This window comes from Genypterus blacodes, unplaced genomic scaffold (genome assembly GCF_046128005.1).
Source record: "Genypterus blacodes isolate CSIRO-AG114 ecotype Tasmania unplaced genomic scaffold, CSIRO-AGI_Gbla_v1 ptg000107l_1, whole genome shotgun sequence".
Lineage (NCBI taxonomy): Eukaryota > Metazoa > Chordata > Actinopteri > Ophidiiformes > Ophidiidae > Genypterus > Genypterus blacodes.
In genome coordinates, this window is record NW_027466911.1 from 686,677 (window position 1) to 710,755 (window position 24,079).

The 24,079-nt window shown below is 45.2% G+C and overlaps 5 protein-coding genes across 9 annotated transcripts; 2 read left to right on the top strand and 3 right to left on the bottom strand.

The window, feature by feature from the left end:
- Positions 1–877: 877 nt before the first annotated feature.
- Positions 878–6,427, bottom strand: LOC143008805 (uncharacterized). Its single transcript, XM_076160726.1, has 2 exons — positions 6,015–6,427; positions 878–5,739 (listed from the first exon to the last, which is right to left on the bottom strand). The coding sequence occupies exons 1-2, from the start codon at positions 6,406–6,408 to the stop codon at positions 2,294–2,296; spliced, it is 3,840 nt and encodes a 1,279-aa protein (XP_076016841.1). The 5' UTR covers positions 6,409–6,427; the 3' UTR covers positions 878–2,293.
- A 634-nt stretch (positions 6,428–7,061) lies between these two features.
- Positions 7,062–11,455, bottom strand: LOC143008816 (uncharacterized). Of its 2 annotated transcripts, XM_076160746.1 has the most exons (4): positions 11,346–11,447; positions 10,371–10,715; positions 9,011–9,436; positions 7,062–8,898 (listed from the first exon to the last, which is right to left on the bottom strand). In XM_076160746.1, exons 2-4 carry the CDS (start codon positions 10,624–10,626, stop codon positions 8,027–8,029), a joined length of 1,554 nt encoding a protein of 517 aa, XP_076016861.1. In that variant the 5' UTR covers positions 10,627–10,715; positions 11,346–11,447; the 3' UTR covers positions 7,062–8,026. The 2 variants fall into 2 exon arrangements, with proteins under 2 accessions (XP_076016861.1, XP_076016860.1); XM_076160745.1 differs by having other exon boundaries at positions 10,371–11,455.
- Positions 11,456–12,853: 1,398 nt separating this feature from the next.
- LOC143008838 (trypsin-3-like) lies at positions 12,854–13,619 on the top strand. Its single transcript, XM_076160779.1, has 3 exons — positions 12,854–13,095; positions 13,184–13,320; positions 13,425–13,619. Exons 1-3 carry the CDS (start codon positions 12,966–12,968, stop codon positions 13,572–13,574), a joined length of 417 nt encoding a protein of 138 aa, XP_076016894.1. The 5' UTR covers positions 12,854–12,965; the 3' UTR covers positions 13,575–13,619.
- Positions 13,620–14,876: 1,257 nt separating this feature from the next.
- LOC143008829 (trypsin-3) lies at positions 14,877–16,304 on the top strand. Its single transcript, XM_076160764.1, has 5 exons — positions 14,877–15,061; positions 15,216–15,378; positions 15,503–15,756; positions 15,845–15,981; positions 16,086–16,304. The coding sequence occupies exons 1-5, from the start codon at positions 15,022–15,024 to the stop codon at positions 16,233–16,235; spliced, it is 744 nt and encodes a 247-aa protein (XP_076016879.1). The 5' UTR covers positions 14,877–15,021; the 3' UTR covers positions 16,236–16,304.
- A 169-nt stretch (positions 16,305–16,473) lies between these two features.
- LOC143008806 (uncharacterized) lies at positions 16,474–23,956 on the bottom strand. Of its 4 annotated transcripts, none has more exons than XM_076160728.1 (4): positions 23,464–23,956; positions 21,311–21,416; positions 20,831–20,953; positions 16,474–20,716 (listed from the first exon to the last, which is right to left on the bottom strand). In XM_076160728.1, exons 3-4 carry the CDS (start codon positions 20,942–20,944, stop codon positions 17,294–17,296), a joined length of 3,537 nt encoding a protein of 1,178 aa, XP_076016843.1. In that variant the 5' UTR covers positions 20,945–20,953; positions 21,311–21,416; positions 23,464–23,956; the 3' UTR covers positions 16,474–17,293. The 4 variants fall into 4 exon arrangements, with proteins under 4 accessions (XP_076016843.1, XP_076016845.1, XP_076016846.1 ...); XM_076160730.1 differs by having other exon boundaries at positions 23,131–23,956; XM_076160731.1 differs by having other exon boundaries at positions 20,820–20,953; positions 23,464–23,955.
- Between the last annotated feature and the right edge of the window lie 123 nt (positions 23,957–24,079).

The window sequence follows — 24,079 nt, forward strand, 5'->3', positions numbered from 1 at the left end:
TGATAAATTATAGCATTGGGAGATATGAATGGGACTACCCGAGCATGTCACCCCTGTAATGACAGCATGGATGATGTCACAGTTGCTGATTGTATTGTGTCCATTGAAAAACATCGCGAAAGTGCTAACGGTTTAATCACGCTAAAGAAAAAGGGAGCGTCAGTGTCTACCATTCACAAAGGTCAGGGGTCAAGCAAAGGAGCCAGTTTGCATCTACCTTCCTCAGGCTGTGTTGGGCCTTCATTGGGGCAAAGAGCCACAATGTGAACGTTTTGAGTACAGCTGATGATGAAAGTGCCTGAGAAGAAATAATTGTGATAATAATGCTTCATATCTGACCCTTCTAAAATCTAATGTAAATACCAAAAATACCCATTCTGTGTGACGTAATACCTGATGTTGTATTTCTTCATGTAGCTGGATAGCTGGATTGAATAAAATTTCCACAAAATTTTAAAGCATCTAATGCATAAACAGACATTTTGGTGTTGGTTCCCAGCGTAAAATTGTGGTGCAATAGTATTTAAAGATACATTTATTATTCATTCTATACAGATTTGGTTTTACAATATCTTGACCACCTGGTGGCAGTGTTGTGAGAGATTGTGTGTGTGTGTGTGCGTGTGAATTTGCACAACAGAGATCAGTGCAAAGACCTGCAGAACATGAACCAGTAATATCAGAAAGACAACTGTATATGGATCCATGTGAACAGTGAGAGCAGCTTTGCAAAGATTTCTGTTTAAAAAAATAACTTGTAAGAGTACAAATATCCCAACTTCAGAATCAATATTGAGTCATCCAGTATTCATTCATTTAGACTTTGACTTATGTTCAAAACACAACACAAATTTCTTAAGAAGTATTGCACAACACATTATAATCAAACAAATTGGTTTTATTAAATCAAATATGTAGACATCATGGGATTCATTTTCCATGCTAAACCAATGGATAGAGGTAGTAGGGCACATTTGTCAGTTTTAAGACAGTGTTGAGGGACAGAAAGCTCTGTACAAATAGACCATGTTTTATTTTACAGTAGTCAGTAATGTAGTCACTTACTTCCCCATTTAAAAAAACAAAAACAAATCAGACCCAAATGCCCCATTACCAGAAATGTTTGGAATCTGTACCCAGCTAAATCTACACTTATGGAGTTAATTCATTCATTCTGTTTTCACAAAGATACGATACGATGAAGGTGAGCTGGAGTTACTGGTGTACATTCCATTCTGTGGCCGTGAAAATTCCTATTCCAGTACCTGGTTAAGAGATATACAGTATAGCACATGGCACTCTGCAGTAGACTCTATGAGATACTACACTATCATTTTAAATCCTCCTATGGAATGTAGTAGCCGTGACACTGCCAGAATTTATGTTTATACACTTTCATGTTTGGCTGGATAATGTGGAAAATGTTGAACAACATGTAACATAAATCCAAGTATAACATATTCCAAAATTCAGTACTTGACAACAGTGTCTGCAATATTATGCAATGTTGCTAGACAACTCTTACTACGAGCTCTAAGTTTTAACTGTGACATACTTAGTTTACGGACATGATTGTTGGGACTGGTTCATAATTGGTGAACTGAACAGGACGAAGGGCTCAGCTAGTGGCTCTGGACAGACGTCTCTCCTATAACTGGATTATACCCGGTCACATTTATATTCTGAGACATAGAATATGCGATACAGATCACAACACCCCCTCTCACGCAAACGCTAACTTACGTTTCTTTCCAGTATGGTAGAAAGTTGCTGTGAGTTGGGAGTGAGGTCACATTGTTGAGTCTACCTTTAGAGAAACACCAGGACAGTAGACATGCAGGCTGTACTCAAAGGCACACAGTATACTGTACATGAAGAAACACAATTCAAAAGCTTTATGACGTCTGAAGTAAACTACAAAAGACCTAACTGAGACCTACTTGAAATTGGCAATAAATGAAATGTAAACAGTAAAAAAATTACAAATCTGCACCCGGAAGTTGTTCAAACTGAAACCAGTAAAATATTTGGATAATTTAAATAAAAAGACTGACAACTAATTTGATGGCACACGTATACACCCAAACAACACTGTGAAGTCTAATATGGAGATGTAAGACAACAAGAGAACTCCATAAAGTGTGCAGAACCAATTAAATCACGAACTATATCCATCTTTTCATATGTAATACCCATTTAGTTAACTGGTCAAAATAGCATACGAGGATTCTATAAATGAGGTTCTACTGAACAGAAGTAGAAAAGAAAATGTCTTCTTGCAAGTGGCAAACAGTCAAATCTCTCCTTGTGCATGTTGCAAGTAATGCATCTGTAGATCCAACTCCCGGGGAAGAGAGCAGCCACATATCATGCACTGAAGAAGACGCTCTGGGGGAAAAGGCAAACGGGGTCCCAGTTTGTGAGGTTCTGTCCGTGGGGTGAGCTGAGGTAGGGACAGGGTCTGTGTCAAGTGTGGCCGCTCGCTCATGATCGCCTGCGGTGTGAAAAAGATATTTGGGTGTGGAGGTCTTGTGAGTGCGCCTACTGTAACAGAATGGAGAGGATGAGCGCCAGGCAGAGCAATGGGGGTGAGTGGAGTAAGTGAATGTGAGAAGAAGGGAGAAGGCTGATTGATGATGATTTGAGTGGTTGTTACCATTGGTTTTTGTTGCTCCTGTCCACTTCCTGGTTTGAGTTGCCCAGCAATCAGGGTTTGAGGACCCACAGGATTGTTTTGGAAGCTCCACACTGGTGTTGCAATCCCCTGGGTGAAACCCCTTCCAGCCTCGTATTGTATGGCGATGGGAAGCTTCTGTGTGGCTGCCTGACTTTGTACACTGGCCCAGCCAGCTGACACCTGCTTTTGCTGATTTGTACCTACTTTTTCCCCGGGACTTACATTCTTTGGAATTCCTGGTGGTGTTTGGAGGTCCCACAAGGTGCTACCCACCCCATGTGATGCAAGGGATGAAATTGGCTTAGCACTGCTTTGGTCTATTTGAGCTGAGGTGGACGCCCCAGAAGCCCGCTGCTTCTCTGGCTGGCTAACAGTCGATACATTTCCTTGATGGTTACTCAAGTCCCACGCTGCACTCTCCTCCTCTTTAGGGGGTGCCGATGGCTCCATTTGTGTCGACGCTGCACCACTGGGTCTTCTGAGCAGCTGAAGGTCTTGACCAAGCTTATTTGAGGAGTTTTGTGAAGGTGCCAACACAGAAGGTCTGATGCTCCACAGTGCCGCCCCATCAATGTAGTTAGCGGGGAGGGAAATATCATACAGAGGCTTTGGTTGCCTGTGCTGCTCTATCTCGCCCACTGCTGGTGGACTGGGTTTGTTTGGCACTGCTTGTGGAAGGGAGCCAACACCTGAAGCAGCACCCTCCTTCAAATGTGCCGACTCTAAGCTATGAACAGAAATGGAGCCTGGCTGAGATGTCAAAGGGCCGTCCGCCAAGCCCGGACCCCTCTGATGGTGTTGATGCAGGGCGGGCTGTGACAGATCGTCAAACTGTGGAGTCAAAAGTGTTTTTTGCGATGATGGAACAGGCATCAACTCTCCATCGTCCACCCTCCACTGGACTGGATGGTGTAACTCGGGTACCCCCGACTCCTTCTGCTCTCTGCCTTGTACTTCCATGAGAGAGGAGGGGGTGGTGGAAAGTGACTGGGCAGCTCTTACTTGCACTTCAACATCTCTCAGTGACGAAACTGAATATACAGGGTGCAGCTGAGATGAAGCCGTCCCTGAGCCTGATCTAGACCAGCCCCACTGGGGCCTCCCCCCTCTCTTCATCTTGCTCCCTCTGCCTCTTGTCCTGCTAGTCAACAGAAGGGATGTATGCTGGCTGAAACTTTGGCGCTTGCGAGCATGAATCTTCTGGTGTACGAGCAGGCTGCTAAACCAGGAGAAGCTTTTTTGACACTCGTTGCAACGATGAGGTCTTTCTCCTGTGTGTGTGTTCAAGTGATCGCGGAGCAGATAAGCTAATCCAAAGCTCTTGTCGCACAGGTGACACTTATGAGGTTTTTCTCCATTATGGGAAAGCATGTGGTGTTGGAGTTGGATCTCATCACTGTAGCCTTTGCGGCAGCTGCTGCAACGGAATGGTTTTTCCTGATGCAACTTCTGATGCGTCTTCATGTTCTGCAAGAAGCCAAACTCCTTCCCACAGTCAGGACATTTGTATGGCTTCTTGCCAGTGTGTATGATCATATGTTGCTGTAAGTAGCTGCTGAATCTAAAGCCCTTCTTACATACCTTACACTGGTAAGGCCTCTCCTTGGAATGTATACGCATATGCAGCTCTAGCACTGAGCGGTGGCGAAACACTTTGCCACACTCTGAACACTTATACGACTTCACACTTGTGCCATCGCTTCTCCTTTTCCCTTGCACATTATCACTGCTTAAAGGAGCTAATTGGTTTATAGGCGCTACCATAGACTTTCTAATATAGTGTGAGTGGGCGCGGATAAGATGATGTCTATAACCTGCAGCGTCACGATAAATACTTGGGCAATGTGGACAAGCGTGGCCCTTTTCCCAGTCTTTGTTGATTTCCTCACTTTGCGCATTGATTGTTCTGTCTACCGTCTCGTGCTCTGCCTCATGAACGAGCATGTGCGCTCTCAGGCTCGCTGGTGTGTTGTGGCTCTGCTGACAAACAGGGCAACTGAGTGTGCGTTTCTGTTCCTCACTCTCGTTTGTGTTCTCCTTTCCCGGTCGCCTCACAGCCTCCGGCGCACACACGGGGGGCTGCTTGCTGGGCTGATCGGCGGAGGAGAGCGAGTTGGTTTCTCGCAGTCTGTGCTGCCGGCAGTGAGCCTTCATGTTCTGAGCAAAGGCGAACGTTTTGCCACATTCGGGACAGCTGAAGGGTTTCTGGCCCGTGTGCAGATACTGATGCTGATGTAGGAGGCTGCTGTACTTGAAGGACTTCCCGCAGATGTGGCACACGTGACAGGGCATGTTCTCCGTGTGCTTACGACGGTGGTCTTCCATGACAGAGTAGTGTTTGAAAACCATGCCGCACTCGGGACATTCATAGGGTTTTAGAGTGGCGTGGCATCGCTGGTGATCACGCAGGGTGACGCTGTCCGGGAAGATGCGGTAGCACTCCTGGCATGGGAAGATGTTGCCCAGGGAGTGGTACTTCATGTGCGCCGTGACCGCCACCTTATGCTGGAACTCCTGCCGACACAGGGGGCAGTGGTAAGGCTTCTCTGGGACGTTGTTGCAGTTGTGCTCCCTCAGCTTTTTCACAGTAGAGAAGAACTTTTCACATTCGGCACATTTAAAAGCGCCTTCAGCCATCACACCAACGTCCATCTTCTGCGTTAAAACCGGCTCCTCTTTTCCTTTATGCTCATTCCTGTGTTTGATGAGGCTGCTGCGGTGCTCAAAGGTGAGGTCGCACTCTTTACAGGTCAGCTGGGTGAGCTCGTCCCCGTGTGCATGAAAGTGTCGGTGAAGGTTGAAGGTCTCGCGCCGGCTGAACCGCTCCCCACAGTCTTTGCACTGCAAGATCGCCTTTCTCGATTTCGACGGCGAATCGGCTTCCTCTCCTCCGTCTGCCCTTTCGTCGTCTTCCTCCATCTCCTCCAGCCCGTCAGCTTCTCCCGCCTGTTCATCACCTTCTTCATGGTCGCTCATTTCTTGTGCATCAGTGTCAGAGATGGCGGAGGCTTCAGGCATGTCCTCATGAGTGTCCTCAGCTTGCTCCATGACATCACTGAGGTCTGAGGGGAGAAACCGGAGCAGCAACTTAGTGAAAGCATCAAAACAAGCAGCTGCAAAGCAAGCAGCTCGGCTCACTCAACAACAGCTGCAGGAAGCAGAACAGCAGCCAACAAGCAGACACACTGAGGCGTCTCTGTGTTTGTGTGCGTTTGTGTCATGGAAATAAACGAGCCACGGTTTCACTCAGTTGACTTGGCAGTGAAAGCTACAGCTAATGTTAGCTAGGAGGCTAATTCTAGAACAAAAACTGCATATGGAAACAACGTTAGCTCACCGCACTCTGCCTCCTCTTCCTCGCGTGTTTTCTCCTCTTCATCGTCGCCCTCAGACGAGTCGTAGCCCCGCCGTTTGCCTCGAGACGCCCCCGTGCCGCGGCCCGTTCTCCGCTTCGCTGACGGCTCCTCTGGTGATTTGTTTGTCGCCGTGTCGGCTCCGGCTCCGGGCTCGACTCGAGCCCCAGAAAGCCTGGAGACACATCCGCCGTCGCTGCCCGCCGCGGCTCCGTGCTCGCGTCCGGGACTCTGCGTGCCTCCGCTGCGGGTTATCGCACGAGCCCGGGTGGAGCTGCAGGCCGCGGGGCTCGCGTCGGTCCGCCCGCTCGGTGTTTCCACCCCCTCCGCCGGGGATTTCTCCGGCAAAGGAGACTCCGATGGGTGTACGGCGGCCATGTTTCACCCATGCACCCCCTTGCCCAGAAGACTGAGTGCGAGCGAGCCAACCAGAGCGAGGGTCGAGGCTTCCGGTGTGACTTTCAAAATAAGATAATGTCGGGAACTTTCATCACATTTTGATTCCACTTATTTAAACTAAACCTCCAAACGTTAGCTTCCATTGTGGTGCGTCCAAATATTTGTACACATTGGAAAATGTGTTCTAACATAAACCTTACTTAACATAAATGACCCTCATTATAGCTTGATTTGTAATAGTCAACATTTATATTATGTGAATAAATAATGTGACATTTTCATATAAATAGTTGGCATAATCATCGATTCAGTGTTTGGTCCAGGCCCATATCTTGATTTCCATCCAGTTATTGCCCATGGAATTATAAAATAGAATATAAGCAATATCAATTTGAATTCCATGACTTTCCTAAACTTTCTGTGTTGTGTTTTCCCAAGGCTTTTCTAATACAGAAAACCACTGTTTCTAAATGCCTTGTTGTTCAGCACACATAGCACTCAAATCAAATCAACTCTGCTCAAGCTGCATTCAAGTATGTTACTGTTTCACTTCATCAACATATGGACACATCCACTAATATATAATATAAACATTATAGTATATAATGTAAAACTATAAAACAAATCCACAAGTAAACTGGATTTATTTGTATTCCATATCTGGCGTTTATTAAAATTTAGTGACAGTTCATCAGAACAGTGGCTATCTACAAAATAGAGCTGGTGCAAAACTAGGTCGATAATGTTCATTTACTGTTTGCTTCTTTGCAACTATCTACAAACACGTCCACCTTATGACATGCAAGATTATAGTAGCCTTACATATTGATGAATGCTGTTTGTTTTCCACCAGAAACGTGTGAATGGAAACCTGAAGTATACTGTGACCCATCTGCCAAAAAGCAACACATTAGATCTGAAGGGGGATCATTGTCCTTTGTTGTTCATATAACTTAAACATTGTATATCTGTAAAATCGCACATGTTTTTCTGAAAACACACTGAACAGAAGACAGGCTTACTTTATTGTCCATTCAAAGCTGTGACACATGTACCATTAAACTGATTAAAAAGCACAAGCATACATTGGCATGTAATTATTATAGCCATATAAGTCTACAATATATGGTAATAACTGCAGATTACAAGTACTTTATGACAATGTAACTAGTGTATCTATAGTCTTTAGACAGTACTGGCGTAGTAAGAGCATCATGAACCCTGCAGCTCTGCTGCAAAGCATGTACTATGACATGCATATTGAACATCAGCACCTAGAGCATGTTATTGTCTGGGCAATAAAATATGAAGTTTCACTTCATAAGTGCTTTTAAGGAAGTTTTTTAGCACATTATGTAAAGGGACAAGCAGAAATTCACCACTGTGGTGCCATGTGTCTTATTTTCTCCCCCAATGACATCCATCTTCTCCTTAGGAAAACTTGTCTCAGATGGTTTACTGAACTGGAGTGAAAAGTTAGACTTTCATTCCAAACCATCTGTTTTTACAGAAAACTGTCTTTAGAAAAAAACGAGTATTCTGTCCCAGCGAATAAATGCAAGACATGAAAGTCAAGTTTTCATGAAGTCATTTCCTGTCAGCGCCGCCTTCTGCGCCTGTGATCGACAGCTCTTCCTCGTCGTGGCCTTTGCACGTTTGCATTCATGTCTGTGTGTGGATCGGGTGCAAAAGAGCTATGAACATCAGGAGGTGAAGGTGCTGGTCCTGCAGCTGTTACTGAATGATTATTTGAACGCTGGCTGACCTGCGGCGGCTGTATTTGTGTTTGTGTCTTCTGCTGATGTTGTAGCTGTGGCTGCTGTGGTGGTTCGCTGCGCTGGTGTTGCTGCTGTTGCTGTTGTGGTTCTATCTGTTGTAGCTGATGCTGCTGGGCTGGCTGTGACTGTATGTGCTGTTGAGATGTTTGTGACTGATGTGCCTGTTGAACACGAGGTTGTTGCTGTGACTGTTGTTGGGGTTGATTCTGTGCCTCGAGAACTCCTAAAAGCCTTTGCAAGAGGACGTTGTTTTGCTGCAGACTGACTGCTAATGCCTCTTGGGAAGCCACAAGTGTTCTCATGTCCTGTCTGAAACCCTCCCCGAAGTCCCGCAGACTATTCTCCACACGATTTCCAAGTTGAATTGCTGCTTCACCTAACCCCCGTAACTCGTCTTCAAGCCAGGAGCCGCGTAGTGGCGCCTCAAGGGGACCCTGCTGCGCTCCAAGTGATGGCTGAGGACTGCTTGGCTGAGGGCTGCCATTGAGAAAAGGAGCACTGTAGAGGGGGGAAGGAGGCAGCCATCGCTCTGACGGAGGCGGTGCTCCTATTCCCAGACCCAGTCCTAATCCCAGTTTGTCTTCCATGCTGTTCTCTGCCGGGTCACAATCAGGTTCTCCCACCTCTCGCTCACGTTCAGGATTGTCATCATCTTTCTCCAAACAATCCCTCTCTGATCCTTCACCTCCAACTGTAAAAAGGATTACGAGAAGACATTTTAAACACAAATGATTGAATAGCGCTGTGAGCGATCATAAGAACGCGGGAAAAGATGCAGGTGATTCCTTAGCAAGACCTTTTACCTGGATCACAGTCAGGGAAACATGAGAAACTGGGCTTTGGTCTGGTGCTTTGCTTTTGCCTGGCTTGTTGAAGCCTCGGGCTTGCCTGCGAAGGCCGACCGAGTATCGAGGCCCCTCTGCTGGATGGCAGATAACAGCTACGGTGGCGTGCATCCGCTAGCCGACCTCCATTGCGTCTCTTCAGGTCATCCCAGCGTTTCTTAACCTCTCGGAGGGTCCGTGGCACTCTGGACACAGCGTTGACTCTCTCCAGGATCCCCGCCCAGATGCGCTCTCTCTCCCGCCTCCGGAGTCTTCCCGCAGGACCGAAGAGTTCCCCTTCACACCGGGTTACTTCTGACACCAACACCTCCAGCTCGGCTCCACTGAATCGACTCTTTCTTTTTCCTGCACCACCAGCAGCCAAAGCAGCTGACATGGCTCTGTCTGCAACGCAAAGTCAAGGACAGGTCAGAAAGATAAAGTGAAGGTAAACAAATAAATGTGCTTTAACGCTAAGGGAAAAACAGCAAGGTATCACATTTTGGAAAGAAGGGATTCATAGCAGGTCTCCTAAATTCAGCTAAAGTAGCACTTCAGTCTTTCTTTAAGTGGCCATACTGTCGCTAAATATACTTTGAAGCTCCTCTCACAAAAGCACTTTACTCTGTTAATGTAGAGGCAACTTTACACGTCAAAGGCTTGTTTGATGAGGATCCAAGAGTGATTCACCCACAGAAGCTGCTCCTGCAATTTAGTTAGTGTAGATCTTCTCTCTCTCTCTCTCTCTCTCTCTCTCTCTCTCTCTCTCTCTCTCTCTCTCTCTCTCTCTCTCTCTCTCTCTCTCTCTCTCTCTCTCTCTCTCTCTCTCTCTCTCTCACAAATGTGATTTAAGTGCAGTTACATTAACGGATACTGCAAGGGTAAATATATTATATATAAACATGAAGTGTTGCGCTGCCACTCATCAACATTACAACACAACAACTGAATGACGGAGATAGTTTTAAAACTACCAAAGCAAACCGCTCAGCAGCAGCAGCAGCTGGAGCTCTGGCACCACGTCAGACTACAAAATAAGCAACCAAAGTCTACACTCATCTGATAAATAGTGGAACTGATACCAACATTGATTGTGTAAAATATCTGCAGCTTATAGACGAGTGAGAGGCGACTGAAGCGGAAACAAATAAAGCGGTGGTGATTCAAGACGCTATATAATTTTATAACTCAGCACGGAAACAGCAAGTTAGCATATTGAACATTAATAAAACAATGATACTATAATATAATTCCACGAAACTACATATAATATGACTTTGTACCCAAATAAAGTAGTTTACCATTTACATATCAAAGTCTTAACCTTGTTCAAACGTACTTTGTTCGATGGACAGGAGGTCGTCGGAGGACATTCCAGGTGCCATGATGTTGGGATGTACCACTACCACGTTGAAGGGGAGTCCTCCAGGCAGCCCCGGGTTCTGGTCGCAGCTGGCGTCCGAGTCATCGTCCTCCCTGGGGAAGCCGTTCTCTGAGGCCCCCCCTCCAAAAGGTCCCTCAGGAGACTCCACTTTGATGTGCATGGGAGGCGATTGCTCATACAGCAGCCCCCCCTCTTCATAGTACTCAGTCATGAGGCAGGACGGGCTGGGTGACCACAGAAGTGACTGCAGGCCAGCTTCTGCTCCATCCACACCAGCTCACGGTGCCACTGGACTCCTGTCTAAGTCCATGATGATCAGATAACAACGTGGAGGGTGAAGCTGGCATAGACTACAGGGTAACAATGTGAAATATGCAGCTGAACGCAGATGTGAACTGATGTTTTGATGGCCCAGTCATCTGTGCAGCTCAGACACAAACACTGTTGATCCTCTGCCAGATCACAACACACTGACATCTAGCTGCAGACCTTTAAAGACATTCCTGATCACTGATTGGTGTTGCACATGTAAGTGAGAGCACACACAAACACACACACACGCTGAGCCTCTACAGCGGGCTGAGCGCTGCATTGAAGCGGCCGGCGGCTCGTCCAGACAGGATCGCCCCGACAGCTCGAATCACACAACAAAACACACGCGTGGGTCTAACGCTGCGCCACATTTAACTACGGAACGTCCGCATCTCTCCTACTTAGCGGCCGGGCAGACTCCTGTATTCTGTCGCATCGATGCGCATTTTCGTCTGCACCACATCCGCAATGGTTGCGCATTCCGCATACATTAGGTGCTGATGTTGCTCTGGAGCTAGCTAAGAGGCTACACGGCTGCTGGGAGGGACGCGGTGTGTGTGGAAGATGAGCGACACCTGAGCGGACACGAACACAGACGCGACACGGTCCGTTTCTTACCTCACGGTAAACACACACAGGGGGGAAACAACCAAAACATGGTCGCTGCTGCTCTTTGCTCATCAACCGATACACAAACCTACTGACTGTCGCTTTCTGTTGACGTCAGGGGTCAGAACCAATCAGAGTCCAGATATGTTGCCAGTGTCAATCCTATCTATTAATATAACACGGTGTTATAGATACAGTCAATAACAGGTGGTTACGCGCGAAGAGAATAACAATAACAACAATAACAATGATAATTATAATAAAGAGAAGAATAAGAATAATACGAATAATAAAAAGAAAAAGAATAACAATAATAGTATCAACAATAGTAAGAATAGAAACAATACCAATGATACAAAAAACCTGATAACAATAACATATATAATAAAAATAAAAATAATTAAATGGCAGTTATTCATTACATTAAAAAACAATGTCGACATATTATTGTTGTTGTTGTTATTATAATTATTGTTACTATAATACAATCCCCCACAATGTGAATTTAGCAAATTTGAAGAAGGAAGAGGTTAGGTCACATTACATTCATAGTAATGCCACAGTCTCTAAAAGGTCAAAACTACTACTACTTCTACTACTAGTACTACTACTACTACTACTACTACTACTACTACTACTACTACTACTACTAATAACAATTATAATAATAATAATAATGTTATATATACATACAGACAGTAAAAATATTTTTGATTTGGCTGTGTGTTGTCTTTATATACCTTCAACATTCAGTATGAAACATAAACTGTAACAAACGAAGACATGAGCAGAAGCATCTTTACATTTCCATGAAGGATCAGCGTTTAATTCACATAATGTATATGAGTTGTGTGGCTCCACGTGCAGCTCTCTGTGGACATGCTGCTGTTTCCCAGGTGGGAAAACGTTAAATCAATATGTAAGTACATGGAAAGGTACAAATCCTGGGAAGAGTGAGATAAAGAAGCATTGGCTCGGCTATATAAACCCACTGCCATTGCAGCTATTGTTTCAGGACGCAACCATGAAGTACTTCATTCTGCTGACACTGTTCGCTGCAGCATGTGAGCACTTCTAGTCTTCTCTTTATGCGTCATAGCTGATTTTCTTCATTCCTCTTTTTATCCACCCTTTAAGCTGTCCTCCATGTTATAGCTATGCTCTGGTGGGACTTTCAGCCCTCAAAATAACGTAGATAAAATTGTTTTTACATTACAGTTGCTGCTCCCATTGAGGATGAGGAGGACAAGATTGTTGGAGGCTATGAGTGCAGAAAGAACTCTGCGCCCTACCAGGTCTCTCTGAACTCTGGATACCACTTCTGTGGAGCCTCCCTGATCTCCAGCACCTGGGTGGTTTCTGCTGCTCACTGCTACAAGTCGTAAGTACACACACCTGACAAATAGACAGACCGATTAGCTCTGCATTCACAGTGAAGCCACACTTAACCAAAACCTTTGTTTTATATTGGAACCATAATCTTACCATGATGTGTTTCCCCTCAGCCGTGTTCAGGTTCGTCTTGGCGAGCACAACATTGCCGTCAATGAGGGCACAGAACAGTTCATCAACTCTGCCAAGGTCATCAAGCACCCCAGGTACAGCAGCCGCAACCTGGACAACGACATCATGCTGATCAAGCTGAGCAAACCCGCCACCCTGAACAGCTACGTCCGCACCGTGTCCCTGCCCTCCAGCTGTGCTGGATCAGGAACCACATGTCTGATCTCTGGATGGGGAAACACCAGCGGCTCTGGCAGTCAGTAAACCACAGCCAGTCTGAAGTAGAACAGCTTTGGTATAAGCAGTGTGAAAATGTATAGGAAATGTCTTTCCTTGTCTTTCAGACAGCTACCCTGATCGCCTGAGGTGCCTGAATGCTCCAATCCTGAGCGATAGCAGCTGCAGGAGCGCCTACCCTGGACAGATCACCTCCAACATGTTCTGTGCTGGATACCTGGAGGGAGGCAAGGACTCCTGCCAGGTACAAACACAAAGCTTTGAATTCTTCCAAATCTACAGCAGAACCTCCCATCAGCTTTGTGAGCTTATATGTGGTCTCACCCTGTGCTGTGTGTGTCCTGTCAGGGTGACTCTGGTGGCCCCGTGGTGTGTAACGGTCAGCTGCAGGGCGTCGTGTCCTGGGGTTACGGCTGCGCCCAGAGGAACAAGCCTGGTGTCTACGCCAAGGTCTGCAACTACAACTCCTGGATCCGAAGCACCATGGCCAACAACTAAAGCCACTTTACTGAAAGGAACACCTGTTCTTAACAACCACGAACATAAAATGGTTTCAATAAATATATTAACAGTAAAATCAGTTTCTACCTTGTATTCTTCTCCAGTGTTGAATAAAACAAAAATATATTCATGAACACAATAAACAGGAAGCAGCAAATGTGATTATTCAGTGAGAAATCGATGGAATGTGAAATTTCAAAATAAAGCTGAAGATCATCTTTTTTTTAAATTAAAGCAGTAAATACAAAACTATTACCAAAGAATAAATTCACTAATATCTGAGAAAAGCTCCTTCATGAAACAAAGAGTTACACCCCAAAAAATAGAGGGAACATTTTCTTGTTTCATAAATGCATTACATATAATTTTGCCAAAATCAATACAATCCTGTAAAACAATTCAACATATGTCTATCCTTGTCACAGTGGATGATCAATGTTTTCTTTATATCAACATTAATTGGATATTGACGACACAAAGTAGCCGTTGTGCTCATTTTGCTTCATTCGAGGAAATAACACAACACGAGATGAACGCTGATAAGTTCACCTGAAGACTCAGCGGCTGTGATGAGTCATTACAGAACAACAACCATTACAAATACAACATGAATACGTTGAGGAAATGCCACGAAATTACGATGTAATATTGGTACGAACCTCAGAGATTGACTGTCCCATGCCCCCCCTCCCTGGAAAAACACACAAACATGTTTAGAAAGTGCTGATATGTAAATGAAAAACATGACATTTAAATGAACTTTGCCTGTTTATTACCATCAGTTGTCTTTTAAGATCTTTAAGCAGAGTCTGACCTATTTTGAGCTTGAACACAAACATGAGAGAAAAACTGAAATAACTGAACCAGGAGTGTAGACAAAAGAAATCAAGTCTGCGATGAAAACCTGGATTATTCATGTAGACTGATGATGTGGAAATGAATGATCCACCATCCAAATTATAGCATCTACTAAGTCCAACAATATATAAACCCTTATGGGCACTTCATTTGGATAAAGAGATTTTTTGGTGAAATGCTAAATAATTGCTGCAGCACCAGAGGCATGTATTTATATTTTACATTTTACATTATAGATATTTTTTCCTTTGTAAATACTGGTGTCCTACTTATTTGTTACTTGGTTTTTGTTAACCTTAGGTGACTTGGTTGCTGTAACACTGCAATTTCCTACTGGGGTCAGTAAATTACTCTGTGTAAAAACAAATAAAAATGTGTCATAATCTGTGTATATGTCAGCAGTGAGGGTGACTAAAGTACACATCATCGATATGTTGGCTCTTGGCTACCAGATGTGTTTTCACACACGTTACAGGTTGAAAAGGTGAAAATGTAAATGTCTGTCCTTGGCAGCTCAGATAGCAAAGGGACAGAGTGAGTATAAAGGGCTGAAGTGTGGACAAGGCAACACTGAGGCTCAGACATCATGAAGGCTTTCATTCTTCTGGCTCTGTTGGCTGTGGCTTGTGAGTGTGAACACTTCACAAGTCTACTGTTAACCTCCAAATTGACTATTCCTCAGTCATATTCACCATTTTGTCTGTGGGTAGAATTCATATCCTTGTCTGGATTTTTTCTTTTCTGGAAAAAAAGTAAGTTTTGTTGCATTCTTTTCATCAGATGCCGCTCCCATTGAGGATGAGGAAGACAAGATTGTTGGAGGCTATGAGTGCAGAAAGAACTCTGCGCCCTACCAGGTCTCTCTGAACTCTGGATACCACTTCTGTGGAGCCTCCCTGATCTCCAGCACCTGGGTGGTTTCTGCTGCTCACTGCTACAAGTCGTAAGTACACACACCTGACAAATAGACAGACCGATTAGCTCTGCATTCACAGTGAAGCCACACTTAACCAAAACCTTTGTTTTATATTGGAACCATAATCTTACCATGATGTGTTTCCCCTCAGCCGTGTTCAGGTTCGTCTTGGCGAGCACAACATTGCCGTCAATGAGGGCACAGAACAGTTCATCAACTCTGCCAAGGTCATCAAGCACCCCAGGTACAGCAGCCGCAACCTGGACAACGACATCATGCTGATCAAGCTGAGCAAACCCGCCACCCTGAACAGCTACGTCCGCACCGTGTCCCTGCCCTCCAGCTGTGCTGGATCAGGAACCACATGTCTGATCTCTGGATGGGGAAACACCAGCGGCTCTGGCAGTCAGTAAACCACAGCCAGTCTGAAGTAGAACAGCTTTGGTATAAGCCGTAGGAAAATGTATAGGAAATGTCTTTCCTTGTCTTTCAGACAGCTACCCTGATCGCCTGAGGTGCCTGAATGCTCCAATCCTGAGCGATAGCAGCTGCAGGAGCGCCTACCCTGGACAGATCACCTCCAACATGTTCTGTGCTGGATACCTGGAGGGAGGCAAGGACTCCTGCCAGGTACAAACACAAAGCTTTGAATTCTTCCAAATCTACAGCAGAACCTCCCATCAGCTTTGTGAGCTTATATGTGGTCTCACCCTGTGCTGTGTGTGTCCTGTCAGGGTGACTCTGGTGGCCCCGTGGTGTGTAACGGTCAGCTGCAGGGCGTCGTGTCCTGGGGTTACGGCTGCGCCCAGAGGAACAAGCCTGGTGTCTACGCCAAGGTCTGCAACTACAACTCCTGGATCCGAAGCACCATGGCCAACAACTAAAGCCACTAAACTGTCATTTGATTACAAACTGAAATATTGATATGAAATAAAAACATGAATCAAAGTCTCCTTGTTAGGGTGGTTCCTTGTCTTTTAATTCATTAAAAAAGAGCATGCAGTTTGAATCTGATAGTGTGGATTGCAATGTGAACCCCACATGGTTATTTATCTGTGGAGCAAAGGCGAAGGTGAAAACAAAGCACAAATGTACAATAATGTTCACAAAAATAGTTCCATATGAATAGAAAAGTGACTTTTATTGTTTTAAGACAAAGTAAAGCTATATACACAACAGAGCGTCCATTTTGGCAACATCTTTCACAGTCTTTTCTTCCAGCTGGACTCAAACTGAGGCCAATACCAATGGACCAAACGTGATTGAAGCCGTTGAAGGCGTGGAATGTGCGTCTGCAGGAGGGTTTCAGCATTTTAAGTCGACAGCGGTGCAAATCCATCGGACATTTCTTGATGAATACATGCATGCCAACTGTTGAAACTGAATTTTGTTAAAATACAAAATGCAGACATAAATTCCTGCTGTAGACCAGACATAAGAACAGTTAACATTTTAAAGAATGTGACGCTTCCTCTGAAAGGATTCCATCTGTATGACAAAGGACAAAAATCTGGATAGAAAATTTACTTTGATTTTACACAGTGACTGTGACGGACAGAAAATATACTTCTGCCGTCTTGATTTTTACGGGGAGAAACATGGTACATAGTGTTATCAATACAGTATAAACATCAAAACAAGTTGAAAAATGCTGCAGTGTTCAGGTTGACCTAATTTCAAGAAATACACACACGCCTGTCACCTCATCCTCACACATTCTTGTCGATGCAGTGTAAATCATAAAGCAGCCATGAAGATGTAAGGCAACAAAGATTAATACCATTGTGTTTTTTATGTTGGCGAAAAAGTGTTTTTCAATGTTCAGAGACTTTCTCTTCCCAGCCACTCTGTCTTTATTCTGTAGGACTTCAGGGCCCCTGTGATAACTTATCTTTTGCAAACGTGTCCATTAGGAAGGGTCCGACGCTCTTCATTAAGCTCATCACACCTGTCCTCTCGCATGCTCCAAATAATGCTGATAAAGGTTTGAGATGGCAAAATATGCATTTCCGCAGATGGCACACTTGGTGCTGCCCTGAATGCCTTCACACTCGTCGGACCTGCTGCCCTGCTGCTCCTTGTGTCTTTTTGCAATTCTCGAAGGCGTTATGGGTTTTCTCCTAGCGTTTTCCTCTATTCCGTCACAGGTGGCGTCTCCGTCTTGGATCAGCAGTGTGTTGCTGGGATGCTGGACGGATTTGCACGAGTCAAGATGTGGATCAAAGACGGGTGTCTCCTGCGACTCTGGCAGAAGGTACTCGACAGTGCTTCTTGTTTCTAGAGGTGACAAGTTTGTCTCAGGAGTTGCTACATGGTTGATCCTATCAGCAGGTTGTAAACTATGAGCTTCTATGGATAAATCGAAATCAGAGTCTTTGTGCGTGTCTGAGGGATGACAAATCTGGTGACTGAACAGCAGATCAAGAGTCTTAAAGCTAGCTCGACACTGCTCACACTGATACGGCAGAAACACTTTCTTCGGCTTCTGCTCGATCCACTGGAACTCTGGATGCTCTGTCATGTGCCTTTTGTAGGCCTCAACAAAACGGAAACCTTGACCACACTGAGGACATGTGAAGCGGCCATGTCGGTGTCTATGAACCCTCTGGTGATGCCAGAGTTTTTTCCAGTTCTCAAGGGTCTTACCACAGCAGCTACACATGTAGCTTTGACCACGGGGATGAGTGAGCATGTGGGCTCGGAGGCGCCCGATGTGGCGAAACAACCGTCCACAGCTTGGGCACAAATATTTCCTGGGATCCGATCTGTTATCTAGTTTGTTTAATGTTGACACGAGGTGAGAGGGAGCTGGTTTTGTTGACTGGAAAGGTTTCTTCATGTTAGCGCTACGTTTCTTCCGGCGGGTGGGCAGCAATGGCTCAGACGTCTCCCTGCTCTTGTTCTGCATCTCACATCTGGCAAACGACCTGCGCCCCGGCCTCTCCGTGTACTGAGGCACTGCGTACTGTATCAGGGTCATGTTGTCTTCTGCCTTGACCTCCGAATCGCCTCTGATTTGGCTGCAGGTGCTGTGATGCGCGTTGAATTCCGACAGAACGCCGAACAGCTTGTCACAGAACAGGCAGCGGTAAAGCTTTGCACCCGTGTGGGCCTTCATGTGGCCGTTGAACTCGTACAGGTTGTCAAATATATTCTTGCAGATGTGGCACGTGTAGGTGAGCGAGGCCTTCACTCGTCTGTTACTTTGACTGTCCTCTCCGTCCCCAGAAACTCTACACGTGTGATTTCTTGCGTTGCTGTAGTGGGTGAATGATTTCTTACAGGTGGTGCAGTTGTAACGCTTCACAGACCAGTGTGTTAACTCGTGAACACGGAGGAAATACGCCTGACCAAATGCTTTCCCACAGATGTCACATTTGTACGGCTTCTCTCCAGTGTGGACACGTACGTGTCTGATTAGAGCGGAGCGAAAGGCAAACGTCTTACCACAGTACTGGCACACTTTACTTTCCTTCTTTACTGGGGCGAGTGACGCATTCAGGACCTGACTTTTGGGCGGATCGACAGAGTCACTGTTCTGTTCTGAGGTTTGAATCACTACATCCAAGTGAACCTTCATGTGAGATGGATACTCGCTGCTGGAAAACTTGACTTTGCAATAAGGGCATTTCTGATAGCCGCTGTTTTTTTTGTGTACTTTGAGGTGAAGCGTTAAGTTTGAATTTTTCGTGAAGGCTTTATCACATTCGGGGCACTTGAAGGGTCTCTCACCTGTGTGAATGCGCTGATGGATGGTAAACTGAGAGAGATATTTGAACGTACGACCACAGTAGTCACACCTCAGCAGGCCTTTCTTCTTGTGCTCGTTTGCGTTGGGCTCCTCTGGGTGCTCGGCTGGTAATAAAGCCTTCCGTTTTTGTCTTCGCCTCCTGCCTCTCTTGCGCACTGGGGGGTTGCGACCCTTTACTTTATGTTCATCGCTGCGCTGTACAGACGTGTTACAATGTGACTCTGACAAGTGACGGAAATCATCCAACTCTCTCTCCACATCCTCATCTTTGATAACAGGCAGGACCACGACTGGTTTCTGTGGTTGCTCAGTTATGCAAGATGTTACAATATCCCTTCTACATGGATCTGTTTTGTCTGGAATGATGATATTCTCTGGCGTGTCAACACAACTATGTGGCTTCAGCTTCTCGCTGCAGGTTGGGTCCGCCGACAACTTGGGTTTGACGAAAAATTCACCTACAGGGTGGACCGAGCTCTGACTGATGGAAGGAGGACGAGCTGCTGCCTGGGGATGCAATGTCACCAGTGGAAATGCTTCTACCTTCAACTGTGACAGTTCCTGTGCCACTCCAGCTTCAGGGACGAGATGGTTCTCCTCTTCATCACCATTATCGTCTACCTCACTTTTGTCGGCTACCGCTTTGCTGGGCTCATCTGCTTCCGCTCTCTTTGCACAGCTTGTGTCACTGCTCTGTTCTGATAAGGCCACTTGGTGAACATCAAGTCTGGACACTTTAGCTGGAATTTGCTGATCAGCCAGCTTAGGTCTGCCTCGTTTAACGCCTTGACAGTTGGATTTGTTCTTACTTGTTGCAGGCACTCTGGGGATCATCTCATTTGGCTTCAGGTCTATCTTAACACCCAAATCTGTCTTTTCGGCTGGCGTCGAAGGCTGGAGTTCTCCTCTGCTCCTCAGTCTCCGTGAAGGCCCACCAGCATTCTCAACAGGAGCACTAGCAGCAGCAGCAGCAGCAGCTCTAGCAGAGCTGACATTCGCAACGTCCTCTTTCAAATCTGTACCTACTTCTTTTTTCTTTCTTCCTCTTCTCTTTTTTGGCGGCGCACAGACATTATCTTCCGGCTTACTATCATCAGCTTTCCCCTCCACTCGAGTGACCAATGTGTTATTATGAGGTGGATCGCTGATTGTGCAGCTGTCGGTAGTTTCAGGCACATCATCATTGTTGGGATTTCCTAAGCATGCTGGTACAGGTGCGATGCTAACTATACAGGGTGCTACATTAGTGTCCTTGTTATGTTTAAGAGCACCCAGATCAGCAGAATCTTGATTTATTGTATCGATCAACATCTTTCTTTTCTTCGGCGGGCGTCCACGTCCACGTTTTAGTGGAACAGCTGCAGTAGAATTGCACAGACTCATAGGTGTCGGACACTTTTCTTCCTCTTTTACTTGTGATGTGATGCATTTACTCAGTTGCGAATTTGTTTCACCTGCTGTGTCCGGTTGAACAAAGTCTTCAGGCTTGACATTGGCTGTTGAAGGAGGTTCAGACACAGGCTCATTTAATCCTGACTTTTTCATTCCAAAACCTTCCTCCCACCTCGACTGCAGACTGTTGTCCTCCTCACTGCATCGCTTGTCTTCAGTTATCTGTGGAAGGAATAAAATACTGTCACAACATTTAATGAGCGGATTCGCTGATTTTCAAGACAGTCGATAGTGACGGGCCTAAGGTCTATTTTGTCTTGCTTGCCTGTTGTCTACCTGTTTGCCGTCCATAGCATCGTGTGAGGGACTGAGCGTGTGGGACGGCCCAGAAGTTAATTCAGAGAGAGCATTTGGGTCATTGCTTCTGCTGCTGGACATTTTAGTCCCCATGTCAAGAGCCTGTGGATTGTACAGTGACAAGATTACAATTCATGAAAATTATTTGCACAAATGTCAAGAACATACTACTGGATGGCAATGCCTCCGATAAGACTGTCTTACATAAATTATATCAGAATAAAAATGTCAAAAAAATCGGCCTTATGCAAGAGCAAAACATTTGTGGAGTTATAAACACAGTTAATTATGTCCATTTGGCCCATTAACTTAGAATAACTCCTGCTTATAGTTGTGTAGACTCATTTATCAGTGCATGTGACCAGTGTGAAGGCCTGTTGTAAGCAAACACATGGCGCCACTCTATCACCAACATGAGTGCAGCGCTGCATAGTTTCCATCTCTGCCGTCTCTACTCACACCCAGTCAGTTAAAGTGGTTGTATCAGGACGTCTTGCTTCCTCTTCAGCACAGATGGCAAACAGCTTTTGTCACACAGGCGATAAGTCCACACTCCATAACTTCCCTTTAAATGTTTCATGAGAAAACACAGAAGTAGAAAGTCAAATGACCTTCTTCCATTGCTCCAGAGTCCAATCTTTATGCTCCCTAGCAAATTGAAGCCTTCTTTTCAGATTAGCCTCACTGATTAGTGGTTTTCTTAGGGCTACACAGCTGTTCAGTCCCACTCCCTTGAGTTCCCTTCGCATTGTGCGTGTGGAAATGCCCTGACTTTCACCATTAAACATAGCCCTGAGTTCTACTGTTGTTTTTCTGCGATTTGATTTCACCAAAGTTTAAGTGATCGCCTATCGCGATCAGTTAGGATTTTTTTTCCGACCCCACTTCTTCCTCGAAGATGATGCTTCCCCACTATCTTATCAGTTTTTAATAATGCGTTGGACAGTTCTTAACCCAATTTTAGTCATTACTGCAATCTCCTTAGATGTTTTCTCTGCTTGATGCATGCCAATGATTTGACCCTTCTCAAACAGACTAACATCTTTTCCACGACCACGGGATGTGTCTTTCAACATGGTTGTTTAAGAAATGAGAAGCTACTCATTGCATCAGTTGGGGTTAAATAACTTGTTGCCAGCTGAAAGATAATTGCCCATGCAGTAATTGTCCAATAGGAGGCTCTTACCTATTTACTTAGTTAAATCCAGGTGGTCAATTTTTTTTGGCCAGGCAGTGTATATTCAAAAAACTGTGTTATACAGATGTCTATAGTGATGTCATCAAACTAACACGTCACAGAAATGATGTCAAACTTATGCATGACTGATCAATCGTTTTCCCGCTAATGGACCATTGTCTTCAGGATTCACTAAACTGACTTTGGGACGAGTGGGCATTTCCTCTTTCAATGTAATCCGACGTACACAAGTTGAAAAAAGAAAAGGTAAACTTTTTTGCTTTACTTTATGATACAAATGATTTAAAGAACAGCGCAGAAACACAGCTGTCATCACATATAGCTTGGCAACTTGACTGTGTTTGGTTTGTTGTGTAAGGCCTGTAGTTGAGGATGGGGACAGTGGAGTTGAGAGCATGGTGTCATAACAGCTGTTTCTAAGGGGGAGCACTTATAGCAACAGGGGCGCACACAGGAGGGCGATTCCGGGGGTTCCCTCCCTGTTGTGTAAGATGATTATGATGATGTACTGGAATGTTTAAATCTGTCTGGCTTTTGTAAAAATGTCCTACCAATATATCTACTTACATTTCTAAACCACCTAATGGTAACACGAGATGATGGTTTTAGAATGTTGATAATGTGTCCAGGTGACACAAGAAAATGAAGGTTGTTGGTTGCATATTTTTGTGTTTGTTTGTCATGTAGATCTATTTCAACTGTGCAGTGTAAAAGTTGTGATTAATGGAGAAAGACAATCGAAATTATTTGCCGCACAATTCAGGGAATTACTGCAGGGAACATTTAAAAAATTAAAGGTGAAATGTTTTAGCTGAACACGAGTGAGTAAGCATATGAGGAGAACACTGAAACACTCCAACATGTAGATAGAGAGAGAGAGAGAGAGAGAGAGAGAGAGAGAGAGAGAGAGAGAGAGAGAGAGAGAGAGAGAGAGAATATACGTTACAGAAAATATCGAGTTCAGAACTTTTGGGAAATAATAATGATGATGAAGCCTCCATGGCAGTGTAAACAAACTTCATAGAATTGTGCTCTTGAATCAAAAGAATGTAGCTATAAACTCGTCCCTTTATCTGTTCACCTTCATCCTCCATGCACATCTCAGTCCCACACACAAAGCTCGTCCATTAGCCACTACGCTAACCGGCTCCAGAGTGACAAAGTAACACTTCATACTTCATGTAAACACAACCAGAGCACCGCATTCCACCTGAACAACCACCAAATGCCCTCATAACAAACAAACACACAGAGTCGCTCTAACCTATCGGCCCTGGTCGCTGCTAGCTGTGGTTCTTTACGGGCCACACAGACTTAAGTAACCCGGTGTCAACGTGCCGCCTAACCCTGGCCAGATGCGTAGCAGATGAGGGGCACATAGGAGGAGGTACGCTAGTAAACACAAAGCGCTTGCCTGTGTGGGAGTCAGTCTGGTCTCTTCGTAGCCATGCACTGGTTGCTGATGGACGGGTTAGCTGGCTAGCTCGGAGCTAACGTGCAGTGTTGTTAAAGCGACTGCTCGGGCTTTCCCCCGCAGCGTGTGTTCACCCGGGAGCTAAGCTAACCATGGTAACACCTCGTCCAGCTTCTTCACTCGACAGGTTAGCGGCGCTTACACACTCGGTATCCACGTACAAAGCAACAGCAACAATGCTAATCACGCCGCGCGCTCATCCTGCCTACATAAAAACTGTGGGAATCCAGAGCCGCCACACAGAAACAACTGGTAAAAAAAAGAGCTGATTAAATGCCAAACACGGCATGTTTTTGTTTACCGAGTTGGTGAGATGACTTTTAAGACATCGAATAAGCAAACGTGCTACGTAAACAGCATTGGAGTGGTTTTGCTTTATCTATCGGAAAGCAAAACGTTACTTAAAAAGGCAAATTTACAGAGAGTCACTGAAAGCAGCACAAGTGGATTCCACTCCCTACTACGTGATCATAAATGGACCCCAAAAAGCGCAGTTTTCTGTAGAGTGCGCTCCCTGCTGGACAAAGCAGCTACCTAATTCAGTATTCATGATTAA